Here is a 21,467-nt window from a genome sequence, read left to right as displayed (position 1 = left end):
CACACACAATCACTCATTCACACACACACATTCATAACCACATCACTCAAACACAGTCATCAGTCATTAACACTCACATCTAACTCTCACACACTCTTACATTCAAACCTGACTCTCTCACACACAGTTACAATCATGTCACACTCAAACACACTCGTTTATAATATCACTCTTACACACTTATCACTCATTCTCACACAGACACACACTCAAATTCATACCTTTCTCTCACACACTGCTGTAATTTTTTTTTTATATGAGTATTGATTTAAAAAAAAAAAAAGAAAATAATCATGGGATTTTTTTTTCACCATAAATAATTATTACAAATTTTTTTTACTTGTTCCAAACATTAGCATCAGTACTACTACTTATTATTATTATTATTATTATTATTATTGATAATTATCATTATCAATAATAATAATTATTGATATTGTGTAAGAATAATAGAATACAAGAATATAAAAAATGATGTGCAGGATGTGTTGAATGTATATATTTTATTACAATTCTACTATTCAAAAGTTGTAATAATTAGTATTATAAACACATAACATTCGTAATAAACACTAATAATAAAAACAGGAAGATGAAACAGAATGTACATATTTTTCATTATGGAATTTTTTTGTTGTCATTTTACCTGAGGGTTCAACAGTGTCATTAAAATTAGATCATAGAAATAAAAACGAAATGATCTCTGGGTTGATCTGTTCAGCTCACTGACTCAGATTTTAGGTAGAAACTGAATGCAGCATCAGACGTCCGATATAAAAATATCAAAGGGCAAAAAATGCTCACAATATGCAGAAAAACTCAAGCATTCCAGTTTTTTTGATAAATAATTAATTTAGAGGTTCTCCAGGGAAGATTCCTGGACATTTTCTGAAGATCGAATGCTTCATAGACCTCATCTTATTAGTATAGTGATGTTCAATTTGTTTAAACCCAGAGATCAGAGTACTTTTTTTATACCTAAAAACAGATTAGCCCTGAGAAAACACTGTAAATTTGAGTTAATTAATCAACAAACAAACTACGCATTATTTTTCTGGATATTTTTCATTTTCTGTGTCTGGAATGATGTTAATTTCTTTTATGAGAAGGCTCATGGGAATTCATCACAATGTCCACGCTGATCGGGAGCTCGAATCGGTCCAGCATGTTTATTAAACTCTTCTTCGGGACTCCATGATGATTCCTCCTGGTGACACAAGGAGGAAGGAGTTTACTGAAAGAATTCGAAAGTTTGGATACGCCTTTTCCTTCAGTGTCTAGTCTTGATTTTTTTTTTTTTTTTTTTTCCTTCAACATTGTACAACTAATACTGACGAAAAACCAATCTAAGAAAGAACATGCATGGAATTGTGAAAACGTGTTAAACATCCCAGAATACATTTCTTGCCTTCTTTATGTGCTTTAGACCACTAGTTGTCTTGTGGGAGTCAAGAGCCCTAATTAGTGCTTCAACAACTAAATGTTCAAATCATTATTGTAGCAAGAAATCATGCAAAACCATCACAAGTTATGATGAAGCAGGTTCTCATGAAAGGAAAGGAAGACCCAGAGCTACCTCTGCTGCAGAGGATAAGTTTATTAGCATTACCAGTGGCAGATATATCTAAACATCCACTGTTCAGAGGAGACTGAGTGAGTCATGGTCAAATTGCGGCAAAGAGACCATTACTTCAGAAGAACAACAAGCAGAAGAGACTTGTTTGGTCCAAGAAACACAAGGAATGGATATTAAATTAGCGGAGAACTGTCGTTAGGTCTGATGACTCGAAATTTGAGATTTTTTGTTCTAACCACCATGTATTTGTTAGACATAGAGAAGGTGACCGGACAGTTCCTGAATATGTGGTTCTCACTGAGAAGCATGCAGGAGGAAGTGTGATGGCTTTGCTGGTTAGTTAATGATTTAGTCAAAATCGAGGACATTTAACCACAGCATTTTGCATCGACATGCTACCCCATGTGGCTGCATCTGCTTTCCAAGAAGAAGGAGCGTGACGAAGTGCTGCATCAGATGACCTCCACAATCACCCGATCTAAATCCAGTTGAGAAAGTTTAAAACTGAATGAAATGCAGTTCACAAGTACTTAACACCTCTGGGAACTCCTTCAAGGTTGGTGGAAAACTATTCCAGGAGACAACCTTGTTTGTTCACGACATAATCCCATGTGTGTTTTTTTCTTAATTTGGACGTCTTCAGTATTAATGTACATTGTTGAAAAGAATTTGTAAAAACAAATCTCACTATACTGACTTACAGAACACACTCTATGGGCAAAACATTTGTGGACACCTGATTAAGTGTGCTTTATGAACATACCGAACCACATTTAGTCCCAATTTGCTCTTATAATAACCTCTGGGAAGATCTTCTGGGAAGATGTTCCAATAGATTTTGGAGTGTGCTTGTGGAGATTTGTGTGAGATTCACCATAAGGGTGTTAGTAAAGTGGTGCAGAGAGGTTCAGAGCTCTATAGCAGGAGATCTTCCACTCCAACCCATGTAAAGCATATCTTTATGGAGTTTGCTTTGTGCACAGGGGGCACTGTCATGCTGGAACAGGTTTGGGTCTCCTAGTTTAAGTGAAGGGAAAAATTCACTTCTACCGCATCCAAAGACGTCCAATACAATTGTGTGCCTCCGATAACTGTGAGAATGGTTTGGAGAAGAACCACATATGGCAGGAAAAGTCAAGTGTCCAAATTCTGTTGTCTATAGATTTTAATAAAAGTGCTTTTGTCTAGTTTTATACTTTGGGTTTAGGATCAGTCAAACTATGAGCAGACCTACTTTTCTAACTCGGCAGGATCACATTTCCAGCTGGTGTCCGGCTCAACAAAGTCCACTCTGTACCCCATCTCTAGTGCCTGCAACGTGATAAAAAAGGAAAACAAAGATACGTTGATCAAAGAAAGTACAAACATAAATCAACAAAATCTGTGCCCTTTATTAAAGCTCCATTCCCACTGCAGGGACTTACCGCTGCCACGTACGGCTTCATTTCCCAGGCCTGAATGTTCGTATTATCTATAATAACCGGTGTATACTCGTCCAGCATGGCTTTTTTGGCTATAATTGGGCAAAACAAATCACAAAACAGCCATTAAAAATATAATTTTATCATTAAAACCTCTAGAAAAATCAGCGCAGATTCACCTCTGTTTTGATTCCAGGTGTGGGCGGCTCTGAGCAGAGCGGGCTCGAAGTGGTAGCTGTCCTTCTGGTAAAAGTAATCGTCGGTGCTGAGGATCAGTCCACTCGGACCGCTGGATGATATTTGCCTAAAAAAAAGAAAAATGCACAACCTTCTGTGTTATTACAGTGGATTTATAAATATCCGAATGTCAGTCTGAACGACTAAAGCACCGCTGCATCGCTCTGCTAAAACGGGATTAGGATTATAGACATATAATACAGATTGACATGGCAGAGGTAGAGCTGCATCTTCCTGCAGACATCGCAGGATAAGAGCGTCTGGTTTTATTTCATCTCTTTTCTAAGACCTGTTTGTGAAAGGGGCCATGTGTTAGAAGTCAGAAAGCGAATTCTTCTTTGTTTACTATGAACAACGCAGTTACGTTGATTTGACATCACTTGCTATACTCAGAGTTGAGAAGACCAGTCGAGTTTTATTTTAAAGCATGATCAATAAAAATTTTAAATACTTATAAAGATCACTAGATTTTTTTGTGTTTTATTCACCTGCACAATCAAAAAACTCACCTAGCTAAAGTCGTCTTCCCGGAACCTGGGACTCCTCTCATCAAAATCAACACCTGAGACGGAGAGTCGTAACGCTGGTGTCGGTTCACGTCCTGGTAATCCTGGTCCTCATACCGCCGTCGTTTGAACGCTTCATACGGAGCAGGGCTGTGAGATGAAACGGGTCTGGGGTCAGGACCGAGCTGGAAGCTGCTGTCCTCGAGCTGACCGTACTGGTGTCCGTGAGACTGGGAGTACGCCGGGTACGTGGGATTCGGAGGTGGAGGATGAAAGCGGAAGTTTGGTGGAGGAAGCTGCCACTGATTTTGATAGCTGTGTGGGTTTGACCAATTGCAGGTCGTGTCATAATTCTGTCTCCATTGTGGTGCGTTCCTGTCTGCTGTGTTTGGCCATGGAGCAGGATAAGGCCTGTAGGCGTTCCTGTGCGGGTTTCCTCTCTCTTTAATAGCTGGTTGGCTTGAGAGCTGACGTACATTCTCAAAATTCCCATCTTGTCTGTCCAGTGGAGCAAAGAAGTGAGATACAGGCTGATTGTTTCTATCGAACGTGTCTGATCGAGCCCAGGACTGAGATAAATTCTTACTATTTCCGTTTATAGTGTCTGATGGAGCCCAGAACCTAACCTTCTCACTAGTCCTACCTCCAGTGTGTGGTGGAACCCAGAATTGAGACACAGACTCGCTATTTCCTTCTTCAGTACAGGCTTGAGAGACATTTTCACTATTCCCATCTCCAGCATCCGTCTGGTCGATCTGCGCAAGCTCTTTATAAAACTCGCTCAGTTCGTCCTCGATTACAGGCTGCGGCCGACATGCCGGGCCGATAAAAGCCGTGCTGCTGATGCTGATCCCTTTAATGGCCTCTTCTCTTTTTTTTGACTGACCGGACACTCGCTTAACATCTCCAGAGGTTTTCTGCCTGGGACTGGGATTCAGCTGTAAGACCTCTATACAGTCCAATACGCTCCACTGTTCAGGAAGCCCTGGAGCAGGACCAGGAGCATCCTGTGGAAACGTTCTGCTACAGCTCAATGTGTCAGCTCGGTCCAGCTTCTTTGGATTTTCAACACTTCCACTTACAGATGGAGGAGAAGATCCAGTTGGAGTAACAATAGGCATCTGGAAACGATGAAAGCATTACATGTGATACAATACCATTGTATTGAACTGCTCTGAGATTAACATTTTATTGGTTAAAATGATGCTACATTTAAGAGAGAACGAGTAATAAATCTTTGCATTTGTATTGTTACCGATGCTTCAATCGGTCCAAAAATAATCGGTATCATATATCGGCCATAGGAAAACACATATCGGTCGACCTCTACCTAAAAACCAATAAAGATTCAATTTATTTCCCTAGAAACTGTTCAACCTTCGGAAACTTCGCTTAAATAATTAATTTAATAAATAGGTTAATAGTTTTCAATTCTATTAAAAACAGATTCACAACATTTACCTACTCAAGCATGTTTATTACATGTTCATGGCCGAATCTCAAACAGACTCGTCCTCACTTACCTGAGTGGACTACATAGGGTGTGAGATAACACACTGCGAGCCCTCCATAGTGCACTTCATATCCGATAAGTCACTATTTAGGATTGGACCCTGAACAGTGTTTTGAAGCAGTGTTTTAAAAAAAAAAAAACTCCAGGTCTGAGAATAAAATAGTTTCTAATTACCTACCGGAATGTAGACAATTAAATACAATATTTACGTAAAATAAAAAGAAAAATCGGTCAGCATTAATTCACGTTCTCGAGTGGGGAAAAAAAACGAGAAACGACCGTCAGCGAAAAACGAAACACGGGAAGTTGCTTTTCTTCGTGGGTGTGAAACTGTAACGCGTGACTCTCTACTGACACCTAACGGCCAATCGCGTCCGCCATATTGGAATGCGACCTCTTAATACCATCGTTATGACACTACAGCTATGGATACCATCAATATTGTACAGAAACACAGTAAAACAGAGACAGGAATCCCATACATTCAGAATGAACATCATCACTAAAGCACGAACCCCAATTAACACAATTCAACACGTCTCCTTTCACTGGAGCCACAACCGCACCTCCCGCATACATCATCAACAGCAGAAGCATCGATATTAACCTCATAAAATGACCCTGGGTTTTCCCTGTATTTATGTTCATTTTTAATTCTGTGCATTACGGTTTACCTGGGGATTTCAATTGTATGTTTTTTGTGCAATTTCTAGAGAAAACCAACTAATATATTTTAGCTTGTGCAATTTGCTACAGATGCGGTTTGCGAGTCTGATTAGTGAGCTCTCTGACCGTCTAATCGAAGAACATGAAAAAGCCGACATGTTCAGACAAGAGAGGGCCTCAGAATGGCTAAATCACAGTCTGATTGTTCGAAGCGACAGCTTCAAGCACTATAGAGTTTATGGTTAAAAAAAAAGCCTGCAGGTGCTGATGGTGAAGGCCTTATGTCAGATATCTTTAACCATTACAACATGTGATCTGACAGCTGAAATTTTATTTGAGATAAACTCCACCATAAACCCGAGAGGAACGATATGAAATCAAGAAAATATAATATATTCGTGAATAATTCAATACATATTCATGGCCAAAAATACATTATAACATAAGACATTGATTCTGATAGAGTTTAGGTGAGCAGAGAAGGTCTTGCTATCTCTGATGGCGTTCCTCTGAATTCACTAATCCCTATAGTATAGTTCACTATATGGGAAAAATGGAACGTATATGAGTTACTCCTATTATTAGAATGATGGATAATGTCTGCTAGCTAGCCACTGGTAATTCACTCAATGATGTGCCAAATCTTTTTTGATATTCCACCAAATTTCATGACTACAGTTCAGCATTTCACGTTTACTTATAACACAAAAGTTTTCCATTCACGTACCATGTCTAGAAAGCCAGACCAAATGTCTGTTGAGAGATATCCACTGCCTGTGCTCTGGATTCAAGATTTATACTGCTCAGGCTCCAGTATTTGTCTGGGAAACTCAAATCATCACTCTTTATGACTCTGGTGAGCTGAAAAGCATCTCAGGACACACAAAACTCCAAGTCTTGATGCACAACAGAATAACATCAGTTTCCACTTCTGGCAAACAGTAACAGAAATCTGCGAATATAATGCACACAGGTTACACCAAAGTAAACGTATGTAAACTTGAAAAAGTCCAAAAAAGTAACACAAATATATAAAAATACACAAAAATGTATCATGCTATAAAACAGTACCCTAAACAACTCACCTTGCTAGCTTTACACATACATACAATCCTACACTGAATAATTCTTGCTGGAATGAATCCTGTTTCAAAAAACATCTACTTACTATGAAACGTCATTGAGGAAAAAACTTTGATGAACTTCTCCACTGCTGGAAATTATGCCATTGGATTTTGTGAATGTTTGCCTCGAGTTGTGTGAAAAATAAAGAACGAGAGCTGAAAAAATCCCTCTGGACATAAAAAAATATATATTTTTATATCTTGCTGGCGGTGACTTCGTTTTCCAGGTTCCTCTTGGGCAATTCCTGTTTCCTTAGTAAGCTTCTGGTGATATTTTTCCCTTTTGGAACCCTGAGTCAAGATAATCAGACCAAACTGATGACAAACAGCAGAACAAGAGCAAACAAGACCAGTATGATTGTTTTTTTCTCAAAATGCTAATTTTGGAACCATTATTGAAAAAATGGTTATAGGTCTGCAGTTCAAACACAATCCCAATGTTTTAGAGTTATTCCAGCAAATACGTAGTGGTGTCAAACTGAGACTACTGATGGTAACTGGTGCTATCAGACCACCTATTTTACCACATCTGCGATTTCATCATGGACAGCAAGTTTAAACAAAGAGCAAACATGCAATAATGCATGAAACCGAGAGACGTTTGACGTGATACACGTCTGACATACGGCGATGCTGCAAAGAGTCGGTTAAGGTGTTTTGAGTGGCACACGTGATTCAAGAGGGGAACGTCACTGGAAGACGACGAGAGATCAGGAACACCTTCAACGAGCTCAAGCCTATTCAGCAACTTGCGCATAATGATTGTCAGAGAACAAGCCACACGATCTCACGCCGTTTTGACGCTGTTGCGGAACGCTAGAGGCCATGTATTACTGTGCAAGGGGACTATTTTGAAGGTGATAGTGTGTACACATAGATAAATAAAGTACTTTCTTGTACTTTCTTTTTATACCACCGCATATATTTAGGCTAATAAATAACATAAAGCATGTGACTTCCCAGACTGGTATCAAGAAAAAGAAACAAGCATGTAAGAAGCCTCACACTGAAAGATTTGTGGTGTTCTGTTTGAGTGTGTGTGTGTGTGTGTGTGTGTGTGTGTGTGTGTGTGTGTGTGTGTGTGTGTGTGTGTGTGTGTAGGTTTTAAGCAAACACATGGAGCTGCCAATTGAGGTTTGGGATTTGAGCTTAGTTTGAGTTTGCAGTTACTGGGAAAGAAGGATATGTTGTGTCACGGTAGAGTCACGCTAGCAAATGCAGTTTACAGTAAATACATATTTCACATCCAAAGAAATAAAAAAAAAGAATGAACAGAGAAAACATCATTTTGAGAAAAGAAAAACAACAAGGGTCGTGGTCAGCAGGTCAGAGTTCAGGGTGATGTACTAATCAGTGATGGACAGTAAAGAAAGTAAATGTAATTCATTACTGTTTTGAAGTAGTTTTTTGGTGTATCAGTACTTTGCTGAAGTATTTCTATTTGGGAAGACTTTGAATTTAACTTCACTACATTTCAAATTCAAATTCAACTGGTCAAACAAGACAACCAATCAGGATTGAGCGCTCGCTCTATTTAAACGTGTTTTGATTGGCTTGGTGTATCTACTGATCACCTACATACAGTTCAGCATCAGTTCAACAGCAAGCAGAACATTTGGAGAGGAATAAATTGTGGAAGGAACTTCAGACTCGAACTCGCCAAACACACGTGACCTTTTTTTGCGTGATTTTCTTTTGAAGTAGTTGGAAAGAAGGTTTGGGGCTCATGACAGTTTGAATAGATATAAGTCAGTGTTTGACTCATTACTATCATTCTATTAATATATTGGGGATTGAAAGGGGAAGGAGCTTTCGGTATAATTTTTCATGTACAAATATAATTTAGCTGCCTCTGTATCTTATCTGTATCTTACCTAAATTCACACCTGCTGCTTTAATCACTTGAGATAGGATACAGGATATAGAGGTAGTCCTCTACTTACGATGGAGATATGTTACTAAAGTTGTAGCAATATGAAAAATAAAGTTGAAATATTTGGAAAATAAAGACTATTATGAGAATACAGTCAAAATATTTTTAGAATAAAGTCTTACCAATACGAGCTTAAAATCACAGGATTTTCGAGAAACGTTTCCCGGTTTTGTATAAAATGGATGTGGAGGATTTGGTAAAATCCTACTTTAGCATAGGATTTAGCATTAAGGAAATTCGTTGTCTTTTGGCACATCGGCACGGCGTTATAATTAGTAAACGGAAGATGCAGCGGTTCTGTAGTAAACTTAATTTATTTTGAAAGTAAAATCAGACAATCATTAAAGAAATCGGCTCTTTTGTGTTTCTCAGCAGACTGTGAGTATGATGATTGTAGAAATCCAGTACTTCACCTGGGGTCCCAACGTGTTGTTGCATATAGAATTCATTCTTGTATTGCAACGATTTTATTCTCGTAATTCGTAAGACTTTTTCAAATATTATGACTTTAATCTCATAATATTTTATTTGTGCGCCACTAAAACGCCATCATAGATAAGCACTAATAAATAATACATTAAATATTAAGTCAACATAAAACACTTTATTTCATCATTGTGCCAACATCAAAGTTAAAGGAAAGACATTTCAGTATTCGAATGATTCCAGATTTATACAACTCTATGTTACCTATAGTGGTAGTGCTCCAAAGGCTACATGTGAAACCCATCTTTCTGTTTATAAAAGCTTGGTACAAAAGATAATGGCAGTAGAAGAAGTTTTTATCAGTTACCTGATGCAGAATTTTGTTGATGGTGTGTTATGTCACTTTCAGAGCTGATGTATCCTGAGTGGGAGGTAGTCGCTTAGTGGTTGAGGCATTGGATTTGCTACCTAAGGTTGTAAGTTCAAATCCCAGCCACTCTAAACTGCCATTTCTGGGCCCCTGAGCAACTCCCCTAACTGCTCAGTTGTATGACTGAGAAAAATTGAAGTCTCTCTGGATAAGGGCATCTGGCAAATGCCATTAATGTAAATGTATGCTGATGTATCGCACATTAAAACACTTCGTTGCTCATTGTAATATTAGTCACATGATAAAGATGCAACATGAGATGACAAGGTATTAAAGGTGTGTCTTGTACTTATCTCTTTTTTGGGGAAAAAAAACCCCAAAACCTCTGTGTTATGCCAAAAGAAACCATAACATCCACTATATGGAAAAAAAATATTGAAACACCTGGCTATTCCACCCAAATTTATTTCTTCCTCAAATTTAGATTGACACAATGGTATATACAAAGGCATATTTGAACTAGGAGACTCAAACCTGTTCCAGCATGACAATTCACTTGTGCACTAAAGATATGCTGTGCATGATTGCAAGTTTGTGGAAGATCTTGATCTGCTATAGAGCTCTGACCTCAACCCTGTTGAACACCTTTGGAATGAATGTGAACGCTGACTGAACCCCAGACCTTCTCACCTCACCTACATCAGTACCTGAATTTACTACCACCTTTGTGGCTGAATGAGCACAAAACTCCATAAAATGTAGTTAAACATCTTTCCAGAAGAGTGAAGGTTAATATAAGAGCAAATAGGGAATTAATGTGGAATGCAAGGCTAAAAAAACCTCATGGTCAGGTGTCCACAAATTTGACATCATGACTGATCTTTTGGAATAAACCTGTACATGAAATAATACCCATAAAGGTTCAAATGACATCATGATTGTCAAAACAGTCTTTATAATACCAAATGCCTTTTGGAATAAGCTCTGTGTAGGTTTATATCAATTGTCATGAATACGTATTTTGTCAATTATGAGGTCAGGTTCACAGAAGCTAAATAATTTTATGAGTGACAAATGTGGACCTGAAATAAGAGCCATCTAGGACCATATCAAATGCCACACTTCTATTGTCTATCATGAACACCAGAGTCAAGTGTGTAAATCTAAATTGACAAAAAAAAGTCTTGATTACAAGCCTGTAGGAATAAAAAGTTTATTGAGAAGATCTATGCAGACTTATTTCAATGGTTACACACGAGGTGGTATCAAAAACAGTTTAGAGTATAGCTTTGTTTACAAGAAAGTACTTTATCTATCTACGTTTGGACACCTTCAAAATAGTCCCCTTGCAAAACAATACAGGGCTCCCCGCGTTCCTGCCACCTCTGGAATGTGTCCTGGAAGTCTTCTTTTTCAAAGTGTGTCTTCTATTATTCTAATAGCACCAGTTGCACAGCTCCTGATAAACACAGGACGATGTCTTATGAAAGTCGGTGCCCTCTGTGACTTTGCGTGCAGCCGTGTGCTGCCACCTGTTGGCATGTTACAAGTCTCGTAACTTTTTGATACCACCTCGTTCAGTGCTTTTGACAATTATGATGTCAGTTTAACCGATTAACACACTGGATTTGCGTAAAAAAATTACTGTATGTCACCTGGCACTTGTCGTAAAGGGATATTATAGGTCTAATCTAAGTAAAGTAGGAGTAGTAGCGTAGTGGTTAAGGCTGTGAGTTACTGATTAGGGGGTCAGGGGTTTAAGCCCCAATATTTCCAAACTGCCACTGTTAACAAAGGCCCTTGACCAAGGCTCTCAACCCTCTCTATTTATGGGTACTGTACCATGGCAGACCCTGCACTCTGACCCCGGTTTCCTAACAAGCGGAGATAAGTGGAGAAATAATTTCACAGTGCTGTAAAATGGTAGCTTAAATGTTAATGCACTGGATCTGAAGGTCATGAGTTCAAATCCCAGCCACACCAAGCAGGGCCCTCCTTAAAGCTCAAGGCTGCTCAGTTGTATGAATGAGATATTTGTAAGTTGCTTTAGATAGGGGCGTCTGCCAAAATGTCATATATATAAACGTGACAAATAAAATTTTCTTTATTTTTTCTGTAGCCTTTCTGAAGGCTTTTAGGTACAATTTCACCAAACTATAAACACATGCACAAATAATCAGATCTACTGCATCTTTGTTTTTAACTGAACCAGCTCAGTATTTGAAAATATTCATAAATTAAAAAAAAAAAACCATCCCGCATTGTTTGTAAGTTAGTAATAAAGTAAAGGTTGTGAGAGACGTGCGCATTGTAAGAGCTCAGCAGTGCAGCAGTTCATTGGCTCTCATGATGCGTGTGACTTTCCGTCTATTGTAGTTGTACTCATACTGCAGGTTCTCATGGTACAGGTACAAGTATCCTGTTAAAAAAATGAAGCACAGAGAAAAAAATGATGTATAGATATTCTAGAATGTCCCATAATATGACAAACTGTGTTTTTTCTTCTTCTTGTACAGGTAGCCCCCAACTTACGATAGAGATGCTTTCCGATATGTGCATCGTAACCTAAAAAGATGTGGTCTAGCCTACCCAGGACTCTTAAAGAATGGTACTGCTACGTTTGCCTGCCGCGCAAAACGTAAAATATTTGTACAATTTTTTCGTATCGCTATCGCCAATGTAGAGTGGAACTATCGTAACTTTGGGACTACCTGCTATTTTCTACCAACATTAAATCCAAGTCTAAACAGATGACATTATGTTTTTAGATTGTAATCAAATAAAACACTTCAGGATGGATTATTTCTCCTATAACACCACACCCCCACCTTACTGTATCTCACATATTGTCTGAAGCGCAATACTGAATATCAGGTGTGTTCAGAATGATAAAGCTGACCCTTACCATTTTTATAGGTGGCAGCGTCCACCTCATCCACCTCGTCCCCGTCTCTCTCTCGCATCCCTGGGAAGTCGTCCTTTATAGACCTGGGGTATCCCTGATCCATGGTGGCACTCTGTTCATTGTAACTGTGAATGAAATCGATGTCAGTGTTCTCTCTCTGCCTTCTGCACACACTTTATTCTTGATTTTCTCTATTTAATTTATTATGTATTTCCAATTTCTGATGTTTTTGATATGAGTTTCAATCTACCTCCAGTACTCCTCGTCAGTGAAGAGCAGAGTCTTGCCCGTGTCACGGATGTGAACCGCAGCGTCGATTTTGCGTATGGATTTAGGAAGTCCCAGCGTGTGGATGTATTTTGGGTAGCCTGGCACCAGGGTGTAACCGTTGAGAGCCCACATTCTGATACCTTCAACAAAGAGAAAGAGACATTTCACTTGTCACATATACATTACAGCACAGTGAAATACTTTCTTGCATATCCCAGCTTGGTGGGAAACTGGGGTCTGATTGCAGTGTAAGCCATAGTGAAGTGTCCCTGGAACAGAGAGGGTTGAGGGCCTTTGTTTGGGGTCCCAGCAGTGGCATCTTGGTGATACTGATCCTCTGACTTTCCAATTAGTAAGCCCCACCATTAGCCAATGAACTACCACTTCCCACCAAATAACATAAAAAACAATTAAAGATGAGTATAAATATAATGTTGACAATACCATAGATATTCATAGATTTTATACTACAATATTACTACTACTACTACTACTAATAATAATAATAATAATAATAATAATAATAATAATAATAATAATAATGATGATAATAATAATAATAATATGTTGTTAAAGATAAAGGTTATTTGTTATCTGGAAGCTAAAGCTATCATATTTTTTACTCTTTTGCAGTTCAAGCCTTATAGTTTGCCTTTTATTAGCTAGACTAATTTGCTTTGTTGCAATAATGCTTGGATTAGCCAATGCTTGGATTAATTAGAATAATAGTTTGCCATAAAAAATTTAATGGGCTGAACAAGCTAGCCTTTATATATATATATATATATATATATATATATATATATATATATATATATATATATATATATATATATATATATATACACTTAATTTAGGATAATATCCTGTCAAGTGTTAGCTTGCTAAAGAAGCTAAAGATTGCAATTGCTTATTGTTAGTTAGCTTGGAAGCAAATATGGCTAATGACCTATATTATGAAATAATCAGCACAACATTACAACTAGCATGTAAGCATAGTTAGACAGTTAGCTTTCTTACTAGCAAACCTGATTTATGGCTTCAATTACATAACCGTGATAGTTAGCATAATGCTAGCTAGCATGCTATACTTAGCTAGTTTGCAATTGTATGGTTGTAATTAGATAATGTGCATGAGTGTGACATGTGCCAGTTAGACAGCACGGTGGCGATCTGATCAAAATAATCATTTTATAATGAACAATGATATTATTTAAAGAGCATTATGTGAAAGGAAAATACAAACCACTGAATATGATGACCAGATCCTTCTCAAGGTTCTCATAAGCCGCATTTATTTTCTTTGGGAGTTGAGGCCATATGGAATGAATAAGCGTGAGTTCGGGTTCAGTGAACTGTGGGTGCAAGCGCCAAAAATATCTGCCAGATGAAGTAGAAACACAATTACATTTAGAGCAGAGTTTAAAACTAATGATGCAGTAATGAATTTTTTGGAGTGAAATGCCAAAAAATATCTTTATCATAGAGCACCCGTCTTTGAAAATAAGCGTCTCTCCACGGAGCTCAGTCACGGCATCGATGCTTAACTCGGGGTCGCATTTGTTTGGAGCCTCGGGTTTAGGTTTAAATTTCTCATGATCCGGGTTGGGGCCTACAAATAAGCCAGAAACACAAGGCTGGTTACAAGCGTGCTATGACAACCAATTGAGATGTGTATCGTCAACTGTTCTATTAACAATATCATAAGTTGTATTTACCGTAGAGTTCTTGTATGCCTTTGATGTCATCTTCAGACAGAGGGAATCCTTTGGCGTATGAGTAAACCGGAAACATCAGCGAGCCAGGGTCGTTAGAATGAGCCATGCCGAGAGCGTGGCCGAATTCGTGAGCCGCAACTAAGAACAGGTTGTATGCTGCAAGAGGAATCGGAGGAACTCTTTAAAAACTTTTAATTTCTTATATACAGTAGATTGACTAATTCTTTCATTCAGCTTTATAGGAACAACTTTAGATAGATACAACTTTATTTTAATTTTATTGTACAGGTACACAGCAACAAAATGCAGTTTAGTATCTATCAGAAGTGCAAATATGAGCATTGTGCACTGATAAGTGCAGATAAATATGTACATTTATGTACAGGATATTAATATACAGTCTCTGGACAACGGAAAATGTGGAGAAGCTGTTAAGAAAGTACTCTAAGAAGTTTTGCTTTGAGGAAAGATGAGCTGAAGATCCTGATTGCCTGCTATAGAGCTCTGATCTCATCCCTACTAAACACCTTTGGGAATTATTGGAACGCTGACTGCATCCCAGGTCTCCTCACCCTACATCAGTACCTGCATTTTGTAATACCCTTGTGGCTGATGAACACAGATATCCATAAGCACACAACAAAATCTAGTGGAACATCTTCCCAGAAGAGTGGAGGGAAATATAAGAGCAAATAGGAACTAAATGTGGAATGCAATGCTCAAAAATCTAAATGCCCAGGTGACCCAATATTTTTGGCAATATAGTGTGTGTGTGTGTGTGTGTGTGTGTGTGTGTGTGTATATATATATATATATATATATATATATATATATATATATATATATATATATATAAATTATTTACATCAATAATTAAGGCCGATGCCAAGAATGGTGTTGTTTTATCCTAATATTTGTACATTAATTTATTATTAGTTTTAGATAATTTAAAGAGTCTGCTATACTACATATAAGTCCACATGAATAAGCTGTTACAATGAAAACAATAGTGTATTAGAACGTATGCATTCATTGTGAATATAAATTATAAAATGTGCCATTGATTATTCCAGAACCATACGTTACCGTTCGAGTCTTTCGTCCACGTTTCATCCTCATCGAAGTGTGTGTCCCCACCAATGCCTAATCCTGGTGGGTAAGCATGCGCAAGGAGTCCCTCAGGCCCATCGAAAGGGTTGTGATCTCCATGTTCTGCGATTTGAACCACATCGAGATAGCAAAAAACAGGTCTGAAAAGGTAATTATATTTCATGCGATAAGCCTGAGTCATCATAAAAGCGAATCTACCTCCGCTCCCAAAGCTGATCATGATGTCGGCGTTGCCTTCACGCAACCTCTTGAACTTCAGAGGAGTCACAAGGCTCCAGGTCCTTAGAGCATTATGAATGGCTTTATCCACATCCTCCTTCTTCAGATCAGGAGTGTAGTTTGTTATCCTGTGTGATAAAACAGATAACAGTTAAACAGATAACAATAAAAAACAGATGCAAAAAAAAATTTTTTACCAAAAAAAAGACTCACCTGAACGTCACAACTGTGTTTTTCCATTTGGGCTTCTGAGGGAAGAGATTGTACTCTCCTACATCTAGGACACCACATCTCGCCTTGTTCATGACCTCAAGTGTGTCATCATCCAGCTTCCCAGTGATTTCCAGCTTGAAGAATGACTGCATGACACGGATCTTCTCGGCCATCACGTCTGAAGATTTGGATTTTCCCAGCAGGCCGGGCTGCATGCCGTAATACCGTCTGAGGTATCGCTACACAAGAAGAAATAGAGGAAACTTACATGAAGATCATATTTTATAAAGGTGATGTTTATTATCAGTCTATATCTTATATATCAATCTATACTGCATCACACTACTATCTCTTCTACCTTGTGCAGTATCATATCCATGTGCAATATACTTCTTAAACTAGCACTCACTGGATGTCTTAGATATTGTTGTAATATAGCATATTCACACACACATTTAAAATAGAAAACAATGAGTTCTTTTTTCAAGAGTTCAAGAGTTTGTACTATTTTTAAGAAGCATAAATTAATTTAAAATTTTGAATAAAATAAGGCAAAATAGAAACTGTATAAATAACTAATAAAGAGTAAATACAAAACAAATGTGCCCTAGATTAAGAAAAAAAATACATTCACTGAGATATACAGTAAATAAATTGTAATACATTGTGTGTGTGTGTATATATATATATATATATTCTTTTTATTTATTTTTTTTTTTTATTAGCTATGAAGGGACAAATATTAAATAGTATAACATTCCATATTTGAATATAGACAAATTCTGGAGACAATCCCAATTATTGGGAAACCTTTTGCTAGACATTATTTTGTTTTTTTAAGTAAAAAAAAAAAAGAAAAAGGTTAATTATTTTTTTTTATATTTGCCAAATTTCAATCCTCAAAGTAATAAAAAAAATGTCCAAAAAAATTCAAGTCTCATAAATTTACCTATGATCAGATCTAGAGTAGTAATTAATTTTTTGTTCACTAAAATAAATTTTTTTTTACATTTTTTCCAGATTATTACAAAAATTAATTTCACTTGCTCAGATTATATATATATATATATATATATGAGAGAGAGAGAGAGAGAGAGAGAGAGAGAGAGAGAGAGAGAGAGAGTTGTTGCATCTTTGAAAATGTTTCCTCACCTCTGCCAACAGCCACCTCTCTCTCTCGTCTGTGGGAAGCGGTTTTGTAAATGACTGTCCCACAGCCACTAGTAGTACAGCTAAAGCTATAATCTCCATGTTTACTGCACCGAGTGCCTCTGCGAATGAGTGCTCCTGAAACACAGGGCTTTTATACTGACTTCTAAGCTTTCCCACCTCTCTGGCTCTAACATGCCATGATTCATGTAAAAGTACCTTGGGCACTTCCTTCTAGAGAGAAAAGTGCAGGCAGCAGCAATGCTGTGGTTAATTTTAGGGAGAGAAATGCTTTGGAAAGAGTGTCCAATTATTCATCACTGCATTTTAGCAAATGATTTCAGATTTCTGGCAAACCGCGTCATGGTTATAATTTGGGTTTATTTTAATTGAAATGAAATCATGTAATTTATTTAGACGCAAATTAGGCATTAGGTGCACTGACGTCTCTCACTTCCGTATTACAGGAACATGACAATACATAGTAGCTGTAGCTTTAAGATTAAAGTGTTAGGCTTGGAAGGTTATAAGTTCAAGTCCCACCACCACCAAACTGCCTCTGCTTTGTACTCGAGGAATTGCAGGTCACGTCTACCAAATGGTTAGATTTTTTTTGGTTAGATTGGAAGTGGATGCTCAGTGGTAAAGGCTCCTGGTTACTGATGCGAATGTCATGGGGTCAAGCCCTGGTATTGCCAAGCTGCCACTCTTTGGGCCCTTGAGAAAGGCCCTTGATTCTCTGTGGTCCAGGGGCGCTGTGCAATGTCAGACCCTGTGCTGTGACCCCATCTTCCTAGCATCTCTGGGATATGCAAAGAAATTTTAAGAGTTTCAAGGTGCTGTAAAGTACATGTGACAAGTATAAATCTTTTTTTCTTTGCCACTTACGGAGGGTAAATGCTGACATGTGCTTCCAATGAAACATATCCACCGAGCCAGATGAATTTTTTTACAATCGCTGTTCATGCTGCTTCTCACACTCAGAAGTCGTTTCCAAGACAAAGTCCTGCAACATAATTAATAACTGATATCAGCTTGTCTTGCTGAAAACTTCAGGATGTGTGGTCACTGTAGATCTGCTTTTCACAGAGTTTTTCTGTGTTTTATTGCTTAGATATCTGGACCTAAGTGAACCAGACCATATGTTGAACGTCTGCTGCTAAATTTAAACAGACGTTCCTAGGAGACTGATCACACTTTTTCGCCTCATGACTGTGATGCATGTCCATGCTGCTTTGAGTAAGCGTTCTTGGTCATTCACTAATGTGGGGTCAGTATTTCAAAGGTAAATGTAATTTTTATGAACAAAATTAATGAATCTCACACAAGTACGCTCCAAAATCTAGAGGAACATCTTCCCAGAAGAGTGGAGCTTATTATATCTAAACTAAATGTGGAATGGGATGCTTTCAAATGCATAAATGAACAATAAGCAAAATAACTTCGGACTTAAATACAAGTTGTTTATAAAAATCTATGAAAAGTGACCTTATTGAAACTATACACTATACAGTGAAGATAAAAGGGTCATCGATGTCACCATTTTCACTCAAGACACTAAGAATGATTCATGAAAAAGCACCACAGCCACTTCCTCTCTTCCCATTCCAACAGAGCAAACCAAAAAAAGCACAGCGTGGAATGACCTCACCGAGAGGTCGCAGCTATTTGGAAGTAAGATTTCGTAAAGTAAACAGTTTTTTACCTCACGCTGACTCCTCCATTCTTCAAAACAACACATGGAGGCGCAGGTGGGGGGGGGACATGGTGAGGGACTTTTTGTGGTTTTGTGAAGTAAACGGTGAAAAGGAGGCATCTCTGCATTTTCTCAACATGCGGTCAGGTCTTAGATCATTTACAGACAGATGTCTTATAGGGGTGGGCTTCAGTGTGAAGATTTGGGAATTAATAAATAAATTGCGATAAATAGGTATTTTTGTTTTTTATCTAAATTCTAATCCGATTTATGTTGAACCTGTGACCTGCGATATTTTTCGGAATAAATAATTATTAAAAATAAACTCTCTCACTGAAAAAGAGAGTAAACAGAGATTTTTAAGCAAACCCGATGAATAAAACTAGTCACCCGGATATCATTTCCTTGTGTTTGTTTTTCCACAGTTTGTGTAATTTGGTGTTTCTCAGGTAACGTACATGTACTAACCAATTTCAATGAATTTCGAAGAGAGTTATATGACAAGACTTGGTGAAAACTATGCAATACAAGGATGTATACTGCAAAATGTCCCCTTAAATTTGTACAGAATACAATATACAGTGTATTTAGCTAGAAAATAAATAAACAATTTAATAACAGGAAACTGACAGTTTGACGCAAACCTCATCCCTGACATAAGCGCCTTGAAATGGATATAACAGCGGAAATTGTCATTTTAGTAGTAAATACGATTACAGCATATATATATATATATATATATATATATATATATATATATATATATATATATATATATATATATATATATATATATATATATATATATATCCACAGCAAGACACACAGCACGAGGACTCAACTTCTTTGATGAACCCATCTTGGAAAACATCTGTATGACCCTGGCCACTGTACTGTAACTCAGTTTCAGGGTGTTACTGATCTCCTAATAGTCTAAGCAATCTTTGTGGAGAGCAACAATTCAAATTCTCAAATCATCCAGTAGTCAGTATGAGAGAATTTTACCCAAAGCACCAAATTTTAACTCCTCTAATACAAGATACACAAAAACATGAACATGATGAATAGGACGTGTGGCTTTGCCTGGTTACATGACGTACAGCAGTTATCACTTAGGGTGTACTCACTTCTGTTGCCAGTTATTTTGACAATAATGACTGTATATTGAGTTATTAGAGAAGAGTAAATCTGTACTGTATACAAGCTGCACATTTATACTCTAAATATATATATCCAAGTTTTATTTCTACAGTATTGTCCCTTAAGAAGATTGCTGAAGTGGTTGCTGAAATGTGAGGTGTGTACTGAACTCACTTTTGTAAGATACTGTGTATTTAGAAAGTATTTAGACCTCCTTGACCTTTTTCAGGGGTGCCTGATTCAGATCCTTTACTCAGTACTTAGTTAAAGCACCTTTGGCAGGAATTACAGCCTCGAGTCTTTTTGGGGATGACTCAAAAGGCTTTTCATACCTGGATTGGGGATTCTCTCCCATTATTAATGGCAAATATGATTCAATTCAGGACTGTGCCACTCTAGAACATTCACAGGATTGTCCCAGGCCACTTTTCAGTTGCCTTGGCTCTTTGCCTATTGTTGTTGTTATGCTGGAAGGTGAACTTTCCACCCAGACTGAGGTCTTAAGCACTGTGGAATAGGTTTTTATTAAGGATATCTCTTGCTCCATTCAGCTTTCCCTCAACCCTGACCAATTGGCATGAAATCATGCCACTGAACAACACCCCTAGAGCATGATGCTACCACCACCATGTTTCACTGTTGGGATGGTTTTGGGCAAGTGTTGAGCAGTGACTGGTTTTCTTCAGACATAATGTTTAGAATTGAGGCCAAACAGTTAAATCTTGGGATATATATATATATATATATATATATATATATATATATATATATATATATATATATATATAATTTTAAACACAATCATCCTTCAAAACTCAAAATCCAGGTCAAAGCTTAAAATCGAAGTATTTCTCTTCAGACTAACACTTTATCCTAATCAGAGTCATGGATAGATCCTACTATCTTACTACTATAGAGGAAATATGAACTGCATTTCGATGAATCTATATTATAATTTAATATAAAAAAAATAGCAATCTAGTTCATTACAGGGCACTGCATACACACACTGAGCTGAGATCGTTTGGTTAGATTTATGTATCATGCAGTGACAGAAGGCAGCCTTGTAGAATGAAAACAAGCAGGGAATAAAGGTAACCAATGCCAGATCATGATAAAGCGATGCGCATGAGGCTGTCGTATCTATTTAGTAAGGAAAGTCACTAAAAAGTTATGGAAAATAGGAGAAATTCACCTGAAGATTGCAAGAAAATGGAAGAAATGGACGCTAATGAACTGGATACAGTCACTGTCCAACAATCTACTATTGATTGT

The 21,467-nt window shown here is 37.5% G+C and overlaps 2 protein-coding genes across 5 annotated transcripts; both read right to left on the bottom strand.

The window, feature by feature from the left end:
* Positions 1-484: 484 nt before the first annotated feature.
* Positions 485-5,586, bottom strand: n4bp2l2 (NEDD4 binding protein 2-like 2). 4 transcript variants are annotated; one of them, XR_014534596.1, is made up of 6 exons: positions 5,264-5,586; positions 3,744-4,861; positions 3,177-3,301; positions 3,001-3,089; positions 1,943-2,887; positions 485-1,430 (listed from the first exon to the last, which is right to left on the bottom strand). XR_014534596.1 is itself a non-coding variant. In XM_083548003.1 (6 exons), exons 2-6 carry the CDS (start codon positions 4,859-4,861, stop codon positions 1,090-1,092), a joined length of 1,527 nt encoding a protein of 508 aa, XP_083404129.1. In that variant the 5' UTR covers positions 5,264-5,585; the 3' UTR covers positions 485-1,089. The 4 variants fall into 4 exon arrangements, 2 of the variants coding, with proteins under 2 accessions (XP_083404129.1, XP_083404130.1); XR_014534597.1 differs by lacking the exon at positions 5,264-5,586 and adding an exon at positions 5,206-5,252; XM_083548003.1 differs by having other exon boundaries at positions 485-1,207; positions 2,811-2,887; positions 5,264-5,585.
* A 5,383-nt stretch (positions 5,587-10,969) lies between these two features.
* mmp13b (matrix metallopeptidase 13b) lies at positions 10,970-17,480 on the bottom strand. The gene is made up of 10 exons (XM_083547650.1): positions 17,360-17,480; positions 16,208-16,446; positions 15,974-16,122; positions 15,752-15,877; positions 14,666-14,821; positions 14,439-14,559; positions 14,194-14,327; positions 12,928-13,087; positions 12,678-12,802; positions 10,970-12,191 (listed from the first exon to the last, which is right to left on the bottom strand). Exons 1-10 carry the CDS (start codon positions 17,456-17,458, stop codon positions 12,091-12,093), a joined length of 1,410 nt encoding a protein of 469 aa, XP_083403776.1. The 5' UTR covers positions 17,459-17,480; the 3' UTR covers positions 10,970-12,090.
* Positions 17,481-21,467: the final 3,987 nt, after the last annotated feature.

This window comes from Silurus aristotelis (assembly GCF_946808225.1).
Source record: "Silurus aristotelis genome assembly, chromosome: 8".
Classification (NCBI taxonomy): Eukaryota; Metazoa; Chordata; class Actinopteri; order Siluriformes; family Siluridae; genus Silurus; species Silurus aristotelis.
Note: the sequence above shows the minus strand (reverse complement) of the source record. Positions and strands in the feature narration are given on the sequence as shown.

Bases quoted from the DNA above. Each gene is read 5' to 3' on its own strand.
- mmp13b (XM_083547650.1), bottom strand. From the start codon at position 17,458: ATGGAGATTATAGCTTTAGCTGTACTACTAGTGGCTGTGGGACAGTCA. The intron at 15,878-15,973 runs GTAGATTCGCTT...TTCAAATCGCAG, and splicing joins GATCAGCTTTGGGAGCGGAG to AACATGGAGATCACAACCCT. The intron at 12,192-12,677 runs GTAAGGGTCAGC...TTTTTTTAACAG, and splicing joins CGCTGCCACCTATAAAAATG to GATACTTGTACCTGTACCAT.
- n4bp2l2 (XM_083548003.1), bottom strand. From the start codon at position 4,861: ATGCCTATTGTTACTCCAACTGGATCTTCTCCTCCATCTGTAAGTGGA. The intron at 3,090-3,176 runs GTGAATCTGCGC...GCCCAATTATAG, and splicing joins CACCTGGAATCAAAACAGAG to CCAAAAAAGCCATGCTGGAC. The intron at 1,208-2,810 runs GTAGGTCTGCTC...TTGTGTCACCAG, and splicing joins GATCCTGCCGAGTTAGAAAA to GAGGAATCATCATGGAGTCC.